Source organism: Battus philenor, unplaced genomic scaffold (assembly GCF_028537555.1).
Source record: "Battus philenor isolate CCGP_79_NKW_IND1 unplaced genomic scaffold, ilBatPhil1.0.hap1 SCAF_22, whole genome shotgun sequence".
NCBI classification, from domain to species: Eukaryota; Metazoa; Arthropoda; class Insecta; order Lepidoptera; family Papilionidae; genus Battus; species Battus philenor.
Window position 1 is genome coordinate 7,333,170 of NW_027181685.1, and position 16,979 is coordinate 7,350,148.

The 16,979-nt window shown below is 32.9% G+C and overlaps 1 protein-coding gene across 1 annotated transcript in view; it reads right to left on the reverse strand.

Annotated features, from left to right (window-relative positions):
- Gycalpha99B (guanylate cyclase 1 soluble subunit alpha 2) overlaps positions 1 to 16,979 on the reverse strand; it is a 38,469-nt gene that overhangs the window by 19,689 nt on the left and 1,801 nt on the right. Inside the window, exons 2-3 of the mRNA XM_068767026.1 lie at positions 1,873 to 1,946; positions 1,057 to 1,139 (exon numbers count right to left, since the gene is read on the reverse strand). Coding sequence (XP_068623127.1) covers positions 1,057 to 1,139; positions 1,873 to 1,946 — 157 coding nt within the window. The remainder of the gene's footprint in view (positions 1 to 1,056; positions 1,140 to 1,872; positions 1,947 to 16,979) is intronic.

Below are 16,979 nucleotides of genomic sequence, written 5' to 3' on the forward strand. Positions count from 1 at the left end.
CATAATTTTCGTAAATGTCTAAATCTTTATTTAAAAGTTAAGTATATACTATTTTGCGTTTCCTCACAGCAGCAATCTTTACTTAGGTGGCATTTATAAAAGAGCTATCACATTTATTAATCGATTAATAAAACCGTTTCATTCCTTTGGCGATGACAAACAATAGAGGCGTGAACAATTACGCTTCAATACATTTCTGCCGCCAAATAGTTAACGATATGTAGGACAGAATTGTATGCTAATGAGGAATGTTTAATATCTCGCATTCAGATCGAATTATTCAGATGATACTGACCTAGAAATAAATATAAAATGCAAATGAAGGAAGGATTAAATATTAAATATTGTTTACCGTGATATAATTTTTAATTAATCGTACGAGTAAATTATTACTCGTACGATTAATTATATAAAGGAAAATCCTTTTTCCTTTTTATCCAGAATTTGACCTGAATAAAATATGATAGATATTGTAGACATAGCTCCAGTAAATACCTACTAATTTAATAATTCACGTAACTTAATGCTAAATTAAGATTAGCTGATCATTTTCGTGACATCTTTAGATCATCATCACCTTAGATCCCGGGTTCGATCTCTGAAGTATAATGCTATGAGATATAACTCAAACTTTGTGCATTAATTATATATGATTGCCACTGCTCACAAACAAATTTCCAGGGGATGGGCAACAGAGCCTTAATCGTACCAATACAACACTGCAATCGCAAACCCGCCTGTCAATTGTTGCGATTATGGTATATCTCCCATAGATATATTTGGAGAGGGCCAATGCCTTGCAATAGGCGTCTATGGGTTGAAACGATGACGACGACGAAGCTTGCTAAACTTCAAGGGCAAGTCAGAAAGAAGGAACGAAAGAAACAAAGTCAATACATTTATGGGATGGTATATACAAAAATACAGACAAAGAAAAATAAATAAGTAAATCATTCTTGGCTTCAAAAAAAATGTATACAAGTTCATGGTTATTAAAACATTTTAATTAGAAACGTTTAATGCCGTAATATTTTAAAAATAACTTAATATACTCACTATCAGTAGCACGAACGGCGTCATAAATTTCTTCTAAATAAGCATAATTCCTCCATGTTTTAACGTCATCGGGCAGTCTTCGTCTGTACAAAATTGAGCTGTTTATTCATTAAAAGCAAAGTAAACACGAATTAATGTCATTTTTGGATTTAAAATATTTCACTCTATATTAGCTAACAAGCTACAAAAATATAAAATTGACTCGAGAATATTTTAGTGACTTAATTAAATTTAAAACATTCGTTACATTTTTATTTACTTACTTATTTTTAGCCTCAAAGCATCTAATTATAATTTACGTTTTTGATAAAATATATATTTTACTATGTAAACTGTTTGTAGATAATTATTATTAAGTTTATTCATAGAACTATATGAATGTATTTTAGCTGAAAAGTAATAGATAAGTGCGTATATCATTTACGAAATAATGACTAACATCAACAATAACACCTCAAAGCAATAGTTTGTGCATGGGCTCATGATGACGTAATCAAGTAAGAGCTACACCAAATCAATCATATAATACGTGACGGTTTAGAAAATTATGAATTAAAACAAATTTTTATATTTCTGACGTTCCGAGAGCTTTGTGGTGCCCATGTTCAAATAGAACTACGCGCTAAATATTCAATACCTAACAGTTACTAAAAGTTACATAACACAAAAATAAGTACAAATGTCCTTATGATATCTATCTGAAAATCTAAGTAGTCCTCGTTGAAGATTATTTATAATCTTTATACGATCGTATCTATTACAGTTCTATGAGTCTACGGTTCCACGTGAAGAGTTAATAAAATTGCGAATACTTACAAGCAATTGTACTTGTCATAATGTTCCGCTTGATTTTTTGTTAAGGACGTTACTGCAGCATGAAGACAATCATTCTAGTAAACAAAGAAAATATTGTTTAAACAAATATTAAATAAGTGCTCTTAATTTTTAATATTTAATAACGTTACTAAAAATATTATGACATTTTTCCATAAACAAAAACAAAATTAGTATAAAAACAAGCAGTAGTCCACATCTAGCGGCCAAGAAAAATTTTGGAGATTCGCCAAATACAAAAAGGGTCTGCTGTAGCATAATTGGATCACGTCCGAACGTTTGGTCTGTGCCTACTATTTTAAATTTAATAAACAGACGTACAAAACCATTTTTAGTATAATACCAAATAATATTCGATAAATTTTATGTTAGGAAAAACTGATACGGTGAGCGCACTTACCTTATTAAGTACACTTTACCTGATACAATTTATAGAATATAAGTATAAATAGCCTTTCCTAGTAAGGTTATATTATTATTAAATAAAATCACTGCTCGCAAACTGTGAACTAAAAGAAGGCGAAGAAAGATCGACGTGATTATCCATTTTAGAAAATACAAAATGATCACTTGTGTACGACATGTGAAGAATTCCAAAAAAGCCCAATGAAAACTAACTTACGTGGTTCTTAACGCGCCCCTTATCTAAGAAGAGCCTTTAAAAAAATCAGTAGGCGTTTTTTATAAGTGTATGCTTAAACCTAATAAACTTTTAAAATTAATGTCGGATAATAATAATTCAGATGCATACAAAAGTAAGTTTAGTAGACTCAATTTTCAATAGAAGGCCGTTAGAGTTAGGGTCCGTAGTGAACGTGGTAGAAGGTGAATAGAGGACCTTGTTACAGTCGTCGACCCTTGTTGCAGGCCGCATCTTACCAGTCTTATTGGAAAGGTTTTATAGGTGCCTATGTCTTGCAGTGCCTGTGGAAATAATAAAAAGACGATACCTTCTAAGAAGGCACATATTTCATTTTATTTTAAACCAATATCTGAAAGTATTGAAGTCTTTACAAACACACTGAACACGTGGTGGGTTAAACCTAATATCTTCCATTGAAGAGGCACTAATATTGACTACATTACAGGGCTTAACATATGTAATTCTGACAGGATTTGGGATATGATATCACAAACCGTATCGTTTCGAATCGAGCATAACTAGATAGCTTATTTTTTCATAACAATTTCCAAGTTAGAATATACATATTAATCTAGAATTCTGCTATAGTATAAATGACTGCCTAGTTTACAGCTTACTTTAGTTATTTTAGTTTAGACGAAACAGACATTAGGAAGAATCGTCGTTGATGCCAGACTATGTATACAATAGACATATAAATACACACAGATGTACAAGCATACTAAAAGCACTAAAGTTATCATTGGTCAAAGTTCTGAATGCATTAGGTCCTTAATAAATTCATTTATCTAAGTAATGCTTTTCTTGGTTGTACACCAGTCATTATATAACTTGGTCATCATCAGAAATCATTGTTTCAGCCATTGGTCATCCACTGCTGTAAATTGAGGACGCCATTCAATATTAATAATAGAACCAGTCGGTGACGGCCTGCATTTAACGTCTTCCGATGACCTTAAATAGATCGTCTGTCTACCTAAAAATATCATCAGAAATATGTTTCGTTTTATTTAGTTCTACGAGTTTTAAAGAATTTGAATCCTTATAAATAACTAATCCGTATTAAATATGTACCACTGTAAAAACGTACATCTTTTATGTACACATATCGAATTATATTTGATAAGTCAATCGTAACAGCTTGTGTTTACCCGTGTCAAGATTTATAAGCACTCTTTAACATTAAAAGCGTAAATAAATTTCTCGGTAACATAATTTAATTTTCTTTATCATTGCTTCATTGGATACCAAATGCTTGGGTCCGGAACGATTTAGGAAACTCTGTATAATATTATTATCATTTGTATGATAATATTATTTAGGGTTCGGTATAAATATTTAATAATATTTATATCACTTGATCATCCTTTTTTTTAAGCTTTGCAAAAAGTTTGCATTGTGGTGCCATTTAAGATATTATATTTAAAAATACAATATTTTGGTCGCTTGCCACGTTTATTAAAAGGGGGGAACATCTAAAACTACTTACGATTTATTTTCAGTGTACCCCGTAAATAAACGTAAAGCCGTAACGCGATTATAATGCAGGACTTTTTTTTTTCAAACAGATACAGAAATCACATAGTCTTATATTCTCTATCTATTGCTCTAATTTTTGATCAAAATCTAGTAACGTTAATCTAAAATCTGACTGGTATCGCTTGAGTAAACACTTGAAAAAATAATAAAATAAGTATCAAAAACGTGTAACTTTTTGTTGTTGTAAATGAATTTAAGTCTAATATGGCAGAACTTTCCAGGATATACTTTGACTTAGTGTTATTTTTATTTGACAATCAGACTATTGCAGTATGATTTTTCATGATAAAGAAAATGTGGAGGAAAAAAAAGGGTGCATTTGTACGAACAAATACGAAGTACTGCTTCCTTAAATTTTCATAATGTCAATTATTTTATGACATTTCTTACATGACACGGTATTTTAATTGATTTTCTGGTGAAAGCCACTGATTTATGACGTTATCTTTATTTTTTTTATTTGCATACATGATTTTTTAATTTATTTTTAATTGGATACATACCTAATTAACTTTTCAACACCAGCAGTATATTTCAGCTAATTGCAATCACGTAAATTATAGGAATAATATTATTATTATATTTTAACATCATCCTATATATAACAAATTTCTACAAAATATCTTAGACCTTACTTTTTTTAGTTTAAATATAAAATTAATAATAATTTATTGAAAATTCTAAAAGCATTCAAGTGTTTTATGTTGATCGAAATGTGTGGAACTTCATTTGTTAACTCATTTACATAGTTAATATTATAATGTATAAATCAAACATATTTAAATTTCATTTGAAGAGATCAATTATTAAATTTATGGCAAGGTCTTTTTATCACGCATATAAACTCAACATAATTGAGAATTCAAAAGTGTGTTAATGTCTATTTAAATAAAGATTTTCCGAATTTTCAAAATAATTAAATTAATAAAGATACTAGATTGATATCATTACATTTATTTTGTACCACTGTTAAGCCTCTGATAGCCAGTGCTGTATTTATACGGCTTCTTAATAAGTAGCTTGTGAAGACTAGAAATTCCTCCTACTATAGTCATTTGTTTACATAATTTTTTTTATAAACGTTAGTATCAAGATTAAAGTTCAAAAACATTAAACCGTAAATCTTAAAACCTCTTACAGATTATCCCTTACAAAAGATTAAAATTGAACGGAAACGTTTTCTTGGCTTTGTCATTCTTCTAGTATTTTTAGCTATAAATTATTATTTTTTATATGTAGCAATTATATTTTGGAAATTAAAAGCTTTCTCACTTTTTGATTTATTACGTTATTTAGTATTTCTGAAGTCGTGGAATTTTAGATATAGTGTAATGAATGAATTTTAGATGTAGTATATTATATGCTTATTAACAGCAAATGAGATATACATTTATCTTTTCAAAGCTTTTACACTTGGAAGCAATCACTAGGTATATTTAATTTATCTGGCTATATGATTACAAGCTCTTGCTATGTTTAATTTGTTTATACATTTCAACATTTTCTTGTTACTAAGTTATAATACGAGGGTCAAACTGAAAGTTCTTAGAAAATCAAAAACTAAGCATTCTAGCAAGTTATTAGTTTTATTATAACTTTTCAAAATAGCGTCCATTTACATCAATACATCGCTGCATTCGATGGAACCATTGAGAAAAGCACCTTGCCCACTCGGCCTTAGGGGTCTCTTCGACGGCGTTTTGAAACGCAGCCACTGCTTCTTCGGCGTCCATAAAATGTTTTCCTTGAAGTTTTTCTTTTATTTTCGGGAATAAATAAAAATCGCAGGGTGCGAGGTCGGGGTTATACGGCGGGTGACCCAGTAATTCCACGTCTGAGGTCGCCAAATAGTCGATCGTTTGCCTGGCGGTGTGCGACGAGGCATTGTCGTGATGAAGGAGGATCCTGCTGCGAGGTCGTTTCTCTCGAACTTTTTCCAAGACAAGTGGCAAACAGTTGTTAGTGTACCACTCTGCATTAACCGTTTTCTGATCCTCTAAGACAACTGTCGCGTAATGACCTGTCTTTCCGAAGAACGAGGCCACCATCTTTTTTCCAACACTTCGACCTCTCTTCACTTTAGTTGGCAACTCTTCGGAAGGAAACACCCACTGAGCAGACTGTCTTTTGGTTTCCGGATCATAACAGTAAATCCAGCTTTCGTCACCCGTTAGTATGTCGAACACAGCATTTGAGTCACCTCCGTTAAATTTTTGGATCATTTCTCGGCACCAATCAACACGGCGGAGTTTTTGAGCCTCGGTCAAATTATGCGGTATCCAGCGGGCACAAAGCTTCCTGACCGCTAAATGTTCATGGAGGATTTTGTGCACTTGATCGACTTTGTGACTTGATTGAGGTCACTCTTTTGTCAGTCTCTATCATACGCCGCACAACACTGATATTGTCTTCAGTCGTCGCTGTAGAAGGCCGTCCCTCACGCAAATCATCGGTGAGATTAGTTCGACTACGTTTGAATTCATTAAACCAGTTGTAAACTGTGGCACGAGATGGGGCTTCATCGTGAAAAGCCAATCGAAGTCTATCATAACTTTCTTGTTGACTTATATGACATCGAAAGTCATAAAAAATCATTGCACGAAAATTTTCTCGGCTTAAATTCATTCTGACGTGCACAGACAATTTTCAATTTGCCGCCAAATCGTAAAACAAATGACAAATGAATGAAATGTATACTCAATATTATTGGTAAAGAGTTCTATTTTCAAAATTTAAACTTATTTTTTTAAAATAATGCTTTTAAGTTGCCGGTTCTAAAAACTTTCAGTTTGGCCCTCGTAGTGACTCGTGGTAGCCCAGTGGTAGAAGACTGAGTCTTGCGATGGGATACAGTCTCATATATAATTCACACTTTGTGTATATTAACATTTAATTGTCACTGCTTACAAACAAGTGTTTTGAGGATAAATAGCAGCATCTTTTGCGTATCATAATACCACTCTGCGATCGCCAACCTGACAAAAGAGGCTATTATGGTATATGCCATAGATATCTTTGGGGGTGGCTGATGCTCTGGAGTGGGCATTTATGGGCCGAAACAACGAAGCGAGAAAATATTTTATATAAACGCGGCATTAAAACTAAAATTCCAAATTTTTAATCTTGGAATAAACTATTCCACTTCATATCTGCATCTTGTACGATCGTTTTTTCTCAAACAAATAACTTATAACGTTAACACGTCAACTTAAGTAAAAAACATTTAATTGAAATTCACATATTCAAAACCAACATTAAAATACTATTTTAAAAATTACATGTAATAAATTGTTGCACGTAAGTTCTCATGTTCGAAATTAATTGAAGGCCTAATGTAATGCTGATTTTAAAATAATATAATTCGGTAAAAGTATTTGGTAACTAAAGTAAACATGACGTAATTTATGTTAATTTTATTTGAAACTAAATGTTGAACGGACAAAATGCCGGCATAAATATGCCGGTCATGTCCTAGGTCGCCGAAGGTCACGTAACTGCTAACGTGACGTCGCTATTATTCCGCAAGTTCTTGTTTGAACTAATGACGTTACTTCCTTTAACAAAAAAAATACTAATTTATAATACTGACTTAAATTTTCATAATTAATTTCTTCAACTTTTCTAAAGGTTATTCTAAAAAACGTACTAAAGAGAAAAGGCCTTCAAAATTTTACTGCATTAATTTCTATTTTTTAATATTTTGAAGGCTTAAAACTGTCTTTTTAGACAAAGTTTTGAGTACAATTTTTTTTTTTTAAATTGTATATTATAAAAGGATACAGCATAATAAGCTCGTGCAACCAATGGCCATTGAAGCCGAAAGATTCTCAAGTGGTGACCACGAGTCAGTAGAAGCGGCGTGGCGCCCCACTAGGTGGACCGACAATATAGACCGACCGATTATCGCGGCGATCTTTAAGGTAGACCTGTGCCTCTAAGAAGACTGCATAAAGTAAGAAAGGGACTAATTTATAGCTACTTCCACTATGCAGCAGTAGTCATGCAATAAAGTGCTCCGCCAACTTGCTGATAAATGCGCGTGCGGTAAATAATGCGAAACACAAGAACCACCGTTAATTCACTCAACACGTGTTTCACCGGGGCATTCTCAGGAGTAATGTTACACCGACCAGTGTAGACTGCATAAACACCTCCACCACTGAAAAGTGGCATCTCTCGTAGATTTCCAATAGGAGCAGCCTGCATCGAGCATCCTCCGATGAATTCAACAAGTCGTCTGTCCAGCTAATGGTTAGAGGTCCTTGGCTACGCTTGTCGGGCCGGAGTCACTCCAAAAGTAATGTTCCATGTGATACTGCAGCGGACAACATGTTCTGTACGCTATGTCTACCTACCCATTGCTACTTCAACTTGCCAATTCATTGGGCTATGCTGGTACGTTCATAGATCTCGTCATTTCGGATAAGATCTTGTAGTCAAATCCTGATCAAATCATCCTCCGTGGTCATTATGAGCCACTATATGAGAGAGTTTGTCAACGAGGATCAGTATCCTTTCTTAGATTGCCGAGTGATCCACGCTGCCCTCCACACTTAACTCCTCATTCAGCTCACGATCAGTAACAGTGACTCGACTGTCTCAAGCGCGTTAGCCACGAGTTCTGTCGAGTGCTAATGCAGGTTCGGAAACCCAGATTCTTTAATTTTATATAGTTCACGGACCCCTCCGTTCCGTGAACTCATTTCCGATGAAGCTGTAAAAGCCGCAAGGCTAACAGCACAAACATCTCAAGAGACTATAGACTATAGACGAAAAGATGTTTTGTAGATTCTCGAACGCCACTCAGCCAAGTTGGACTCGATGATTGATCTCTTTCAAGAAGTTCGACTTACCTAATTTGCCTGTTTATCCAAGGTGTACGACAACCGGTCCACAACTTCAAGAATCGAGCCTGCGTCTGATATTAGGTGGGCACGACATGGACGTTTTTGTATTATCCAACCAGTCATAAATAGCAAATATTTGCGTCGAAAATAAAATCTCAAGTATATATTTTAAATATAATACATAAAACAAATTTTAATATAGAACAATTTTTATATGACATAAATCGGCATAATAATGAATGCGATTATGAAAAGAACAGAACCGATTAAATATTATATGTAAGCATAAAGCTTAACGGTGCAGTATAATTATTCTTCGGTAAAGAAATACAAATCATACTTTATTCTTTAAAAAAATCAAAGTAGTGGAAATTTTCTAACAATATCATTTATTATTACTAGGTTGGTTACTCTCCGATCCCGAGTTGGGCTACTTCGGAACTACCTTTTCTGTAACGGAACACCTTAAGTGCACGAACAGAGGGATTACGTTACAAAGGTTGTGAACGCTCTCGAAGAAAAGTAAAAATGATCCTACGTCACAGCATATCGGATGACTAATGGCCCGGATTTCTTGTCACAATAAATGATTACGTACGTGCCATGATACAAAATGGGACCAGTCTAATTTATCTACACACGTGCCTTGCCTAGGTTAATAGCCCTGACTGGAGACTATTATTCTTTATCGTCTAACATTTGTGATGCTTTGTTATGCAGACACTAAAGTGTTCTCGGAACTAGGCTTCGTTTTACGTCGGAAAGGGTAATGGCTGGGCAAAGTTCACTCACTTCAAGATTTATAGGAAGATAAATGTAAAAAGCCGATAAAATTCATTGTGCAAGTTTTTGTACATAAAAATAATAAACTTTGTAGCCCACGTAGTACTTTAAATGTAACACTTATGGCATTCTTTTGTTTGAGGGACAGGTTTCAGTATCGCTAGTGTCGATAATAAAAGCAGCATTGTACCTGGCTGCACTTGATTATAGAATTTTACTTATAATATTTATTATACCCTTATATGTATTATACCTTATTTATTATAAGTGTATATGCTATATAGATATGTAAGTAGATAATAAAGAAGAAGAAGAAGAAGTAGATGTGTAAGTTCTACTGTTTAGATACTAAGGTTATCTGGAATAGATTGCCTCGTGAGATAAGATCTCCCATTGTACTTTTTTGTTTATTATTTTAAAGCTTTTTATGTTTTTTTGTGTATACAATAATGAATATTAAATAAATAAAAATGCTATTAGAGTGTAAATAATTTTTAACTATGCTTTAAAATAAGTTATTTTGGCCGTCATATTAAAAAGGTATTAGTAAAGCCGATTACAAAAAAACAACACGACAGATTTTTTTGTGAATTCTTCTCAGACCTGGCTGCATTGTAAACCCTCATAGAATTATAGGAAAATAAGATTTGATTCTAGTTTGTATTAAATAAGGTTTTTATATTCTTTTTCTCTTGACTTTCACAAGTGATATGCAAATGATACAAAGTGAAAAATATTTTGAATAAATGAATAGAATTAAATGCAACGAATACCAGATAACCATTCAAACAGTGTCGTTTTAATTAATTCAATGAAAAACTTTCAATAATTAATTACATTTACATCGGGCCGATATTAATTTGTGTTGTACGAAAAGTTCAAACAAAGAAAGACCTCTGTGAAGCGTAATTGCTTTCACGCAATAAAACGATCATTTCTAACGGCAGGTCGGCTTCGTTATTTAGCATCGACCGCTTTTAATTAACGGGAATTATTTCAAGGGTCAATACGTTTTACTGTTTGATTTTATTTAGAAATTTATTAACAAATGTCATCATCGATGTGTAAAGATCGTTTAATAAAAAATCTAAGCAAGACCATAAAAAATTAGTTTAAAAATATAGTTAAGATTGTGGGAGTCGTATATATACTGATGTGATGTCTGAATGAATAATAGGTGTAAGATTTTGTGGGCGAGCGTAGCCGACGGGCGAACTTAGTGTGCCGAATTAGTGCAGCGAGCACATGCACGCACCGGTGACGCGGGCGCAGACCTTTTGTTACTTTTGTTTCTTTTGTTTCTTTTATTTCTTTTGCGCCTTTGTTCTATTGCCCGCTTTCACTCGGTCGCGGACCACATTGCGCCCCAGAGTTCCACGACGAATGCACGTCCTTTTTGCTCGCACTCAAGCGCTAATAAAAATTTGTTCGTGTGTTAAATAAATTGATAAAGTGTTACAAACATCTTTTAATAAGATACTAACTCTTTAAGATTAACTATGTATTATAAGTCAATGAGGCTAAACAATTAACATATTTAAACAAACGAAGAATTCAGAACCAACAATCAAATATATTTGCAAAATTTTTAATCAAGGATTATTTCGCAGAAATTACTAAAATCTAAACTGTATTTCAAAACTCATAATATAGGTCAAAACTATACTTCATATGTAGGCAAGGATAGGGATGTAATTAATGGCTGCAGGGGCTTTGAGGGTCTGGAACGGAGACCACGGTTCGACAAGCGCATAGTAGGATGACCACCTGTACGGTGAATAGAAGACCTTGTTCAATTTAACCGAAGACGCCTTATGGAGAAAGTTCCAACTGGTACCATTAAAACTATGGGAAATATCTATGTCTAATAGTGGATTTCCTACCGCTGAAATAATAAATTTGAAGTATCTAAACATACAAATTTATTATCCATTTTAAATTCAGTAAAATGAAACTTTCGTAGAACACCACTATCTCAACTATAAAAAATATACATGGACATTATTTTATAGGTCGACAAGTAAGCAATAATGCTAGCAGTTAATAATTTGTAACTTTTCCTTAAATATTCCTAATGTTAGACTAAATTGTTTTATAGTGAAAAAAATGTGTATATAAAATTTGTGCGCAATATTTTCAAATAAAACAGGTATCAAATAAGTATACTGATAAGGTCGTACCACTTCATTAATTAACCACAAATAAGCTGGTTACCTCGTTTAAATTTATTATTAACTATAAAATGAACCGTTTACTTTGAATATAATTAATACTGGAACAATCCGTATTGCAGTATCTAATATTCATCTAGTGTAATATAATCTATTATAAAATTAATCATTAGATTTAAATTAAATTGAAACGCCTTACATCATTGACATATTAAACTTTATTAAAAAAAAAAAAACGTAACAGAAAAAAAATTCTTACAACAAGGCATCGTCGCTTTTTAATTTTACAGAGTGATTGCTTGTAGGTATAAAAGCCTAAAAAAGGCGAATGTAAAGCTAATTTTCTTTTAATTAATGCATGGTAAATACTATGCGAAAATCAATGGTTTTAGAGATATTAAATTAAAAAATGATGATTATGGGATGAAAAAGCTTTTCCAAAATTCAGATTACTATATAATAAAATGTAAGAAGTCATAGGTCTACCGTTTTTCAATATTGGTTGGAAATAGGTGTAAAAGTTTTGTGCTGGAAAATGAACTATACTTTCACCCTTTTAATACTAATATCAATCCAATCATCATGTTTAATAACTTGAACGGTTATTATAGTGCATTTTGAACTTGTATATCGTGCTAAACGAATAAGAACAAAGGATATTCCGAGTATGCAAAATCCTAAGTTACATTAAAGTAAGTTTGGAACTAATTACTATTTAGAATCAATTAATTTTATTATCTGTTCTTTCACGTCTTTCCCTTTAATTATTATGCTTCAATGAATGAGAAGTAAAATTTAAACGTACTTTATTCTGTCTTATGGATAAAAAATGCATTGCTGTAAAAATATTACAAGATAAAATCGTCGTAATTAATTTCTGTAAATCATTATGAAAACTTGTCACACTTGACAATAAGCTAGTGTCACAAAATATTTATTTATTTATTAACAATTTTTTGTACACCATATACAATAAACAGAGGAAAAAAAGATACAATTCTTATGGTACAAGAGGCGGTCTTATCGCTCGAGGCGATAAATATGTAATTAAGTAACCCGGAACCTATTAGAGAATACCTTAAACATCTATAAGTATTGACGAAGCAATAAAACCCCTCAGAATCGGTCTTATTGGAAATCAAAGGGGGACACCTACGTGCGTGTAATATCTGCAGTGTAATATCTGGGTTGAAATAATGACAATGTGAATGCCTTGCAATAAAAAGTCTATACTTTGAAAATATGTACATTAAAAAATATGAAAATATATATCTTTTTCTTTCTAGTCTAAAGATTATCGAAAGTTTTCTCAGAGGATTGGAAATGATTTTTTTTTCAAACAGATTACATCTAGTTTCTTTGTACAATTTTAGCAAAAACAAATGTCTACCTTGGGTGGACATCCTACATTGCGTTTGCCACTCCGTGGACTTTACTCCAGAACATTATTTCCCTAGCCTTTATCTGTTCTGATAGCTATATGGCCTGTCCACTACTACTTTTGTTTATGTCGGCTAATTTAGTTCGTGTCCGGATTTCCAAATTCCTTACATTCGATCTTGTAGAAAAATAAAATACTTCGCCCTCAACACGTAGTCATTGAACGACAGTGAGCTTGCGAATGAAGCCTGAGATAAGAGACCACTTTTCACTGCCGTAAGTATGTTAATCTGTTATATAGTTACAGTATAATGCCCGATGAGATATATCAACGAAAACTTTTTTTCTGATATTTTTGCGCAGTTGGTAGCTACATGTTATTGACGTAAATATCCAATCCAAAAATTTGAACCAGTTCTGGGAGATCGTAAGCTAAAGACTCTAACCTAACCACAAGGCCACAAATGCTTTCGCCTGTGTTAGCATGAATCATACGGTCGCGCTTATATTAAAGTAACCAGGAAACTCGTTACGAAGAGCTTAAACATCTGCTACAGTTAACGAAGTAATATTACCATCTAAAGTTATCAGTTTCATAACATAATTTAGGAAGCTTGTTGGTTGGCCCGCACATATAGCAAAGACTTATAAATTAGTTCGGATTTTATGCGCAGTAAATTAGGATCTGTTGCAATTACATCGCATTGATTTATTCGTGTGGTTATAATGGCATTATCTCAACTATGTATGTATAAACTCAACAATCTAATTTTGTAGATAAAATGATAATTTTTAATACTTCTCCTTCTATTTTAGCCGATAGATACCTACTGTAAGGTATAGGCCTTAACCATCAATCGCTTCCATGACCAGTCTCGCGCTGTCCGGATGCGGCGACTTTCTATGTTGACATTAACTATGTCGTCCGTTCCACCCAGCGGAGAGCCCACCCACGCCGTATCTATCGCCTCGTGGTCACCACTCGAGAACCTTTTTGCCTCAAAAGCCATCGGTTGCATAAGCGATATAGCTTAAAGGCTTTTTAAAGGTAAACTCTTCCGCAAGCATCTTTTTTTAATTATTAGGTACGCAACCAATCTCGTTGTTTGTCAATAGTGGGCGTCTGTGGTAAGTGTTGGTGGATTTTGACATATCCAAATCATTGTTAACCACGCTTATACGTAGAAATAGCACCAACATAGTCAACAAACCGCTAAGACAAGTAATTAATTTTATTGTAGCGTCTTACACTTTAGTTCATCAGAAATCATCATCAGAAAATGTCTAATTTTATGCCAAATAGTAGTCATTCACGAAAAATGTTTCTTTACCACCAACACGGAAACGCTATGATAGGAAGTTCGGCATTACCCACCATATTTCCCAGAAAACGCTGTCAGAGCTGATCAGCAACACACACTTACGTGAAGAAATATAAAAATTACTTAATTAGTGAATAGCTTCAAAATATGATTTTTTATTCTAGTGATATTTAAGCTCTACCAGATATATGAAGCTAGCAATAAGCAATGCTTTGTATAATACGTGTTAAGTATTAAGTTGCATCAAAAAAAAAACAACGAGACTAAGTTGCGCACCCAACACTATTTTCAATTTCAAACGAAAACATCATAAACGTGAATACAATAATAAGAATAGTTCACGGCTCCGCAAATAAGATTGCCCGTGTATTTTAGGACTTAGTTTCCTTCCGTTACATTATGTTTTGTTTATTCCATCATAATACAAAGTTGTTCACAATTCAAAATACGTATTGATGCCAAAACTGCTGCAATACATTAAATAATACTCGTATATACTTCTGAATGTGTGGGCTGTTTCTGAAAGGTTTTATTTTAAATCTGCCGATGAGGCCTTTGTTTAACAAGAAATGTTCTACGGCTACTATGGCGGTGATGACTATGATAAAGCATAATGAGTTTGTATTTAAACAGCGAGAACTTAGTTGCGCAAATAGCTTTCTTTAAATTAATACGCATCAGGCTGGCATTTCAGGGTGACGAACGATAGTCTTAATTCTAAGAGAGGCATACTACATGTGATTTATACTTTATTGCCACTAGTCACAGACTATGAATGACAAAATAAAGAAGAAGCCAATTTTTTATAGGCAAAACTTCTAACGAAATGTTGTTGACGTCCTTCTAAACACAATTTCTACATGTGATGGATTACTACCCTAACCTCCCCTCTCCTATTTTTTATGCTGCAACATATGTTAAAAACACTCTCTACTCTATGAGTCTACAGGTCGAATTATATTCATATTTATCTTATCAAAATAGTGAGTAGATAAGAAATCAAACGTTTAATGTTTAATACCATACGTATATTGATTACAATTTCGTATAATAATTTTTGTTATTGATCATGTATGATATTTAAAAAAAAACGAAACCAATATTTCTAAAGTACGTTTTAAGCGTTATATTAGTTATTTTAGTCAATTTCTACAACAGACGTTGTTAGTTAGTTTTAAGACATTTCTCTTTCAGAAGAACATTATAAGGCTAATATGAAAAGTTTATCATAAAAGGGTGAACTGTAATAAAACAAAAGTAAGATTAATGTGACTTTGTATGGACCAAGACTTGTTTAGTCGAATTTTCGCGACAAGCATTCATTGCACTCATGAGCATTTACTTTTAACGGTCTAAAAAGACAAAGCATCTTGTGTTTCTAAGTAACATATGTAAACTTGGTGTTGGCTGTATTAGTTTTGTCTCAAACAGAAAATATGTTCTCCACACAAAAGTGTTTTTCGTAATATGCTATCGAGCTTGCTTTGATTAAAGTCGTTGGAATGTTTATTTCTTTAAAAAATTCGAAGTATACAAAATTTCGAATTTAAAAACCGAAATGCATTTACAACGTAGAGAATTAAATCGCAAATCGTTGAGTGTTTGTGGGATCCATCTTAAAAAAAACTACGTTTTTTATATAACCAGTAGTATTTACACACGAAAAAAACAGAAATAACACTGTTGCGTATCACAGCGGTCTTGAAGTTAGAAAAATTCTTAGTAAGAAACATTTCGAAGGAATATATACGTATATGAAAATAAGCTGTAAAACGATAGAATCAAATCATATTTCATACAATAAGTTTGGACGAGCCATGTTCGTATCAGGATGAAATATCCTATCTAAACTTCGACTGTAATAAAACTTAACTGCGTCCCAATAAAACCTTATTATATTAAACAACACTATTGTTGTATCTTTATGCGGCACCATAAAGAACGACTGAAATAAAACAGGCGCCCCTTCGTAAATTCAATGGCGCCGTAAAGACCAAGGATGGAAAGCTATCCATATTTCCGAAAACGTAGACAAGATTATTCCCATATTAAGACCATTAAACATAACGTTAGAAATAGAAACAGAAAATAACTGAATATATATGCTTCAAGAGATTATTGAGCAGTAACACTTGAATATTATGTCTATAAAAGTATTAACAATTGATTACAGTGGACATAACCAAAAACTAAACACAGAGAGTAGGCACAGCATTTCCTTAATATAGTCATAGATAATTAGTGATACAATAAGAATCAGTAATGGATCCTCTTACTCTCAATAGTATATGTATTTTACTGGATACGTTTCTTTTAATAACAATATTTATTAGGCACGCACGCAAGATATATCGTATTCACCAAAGTCATTGTCATCCCGTGGATTATCTCGACTACTTTAAAG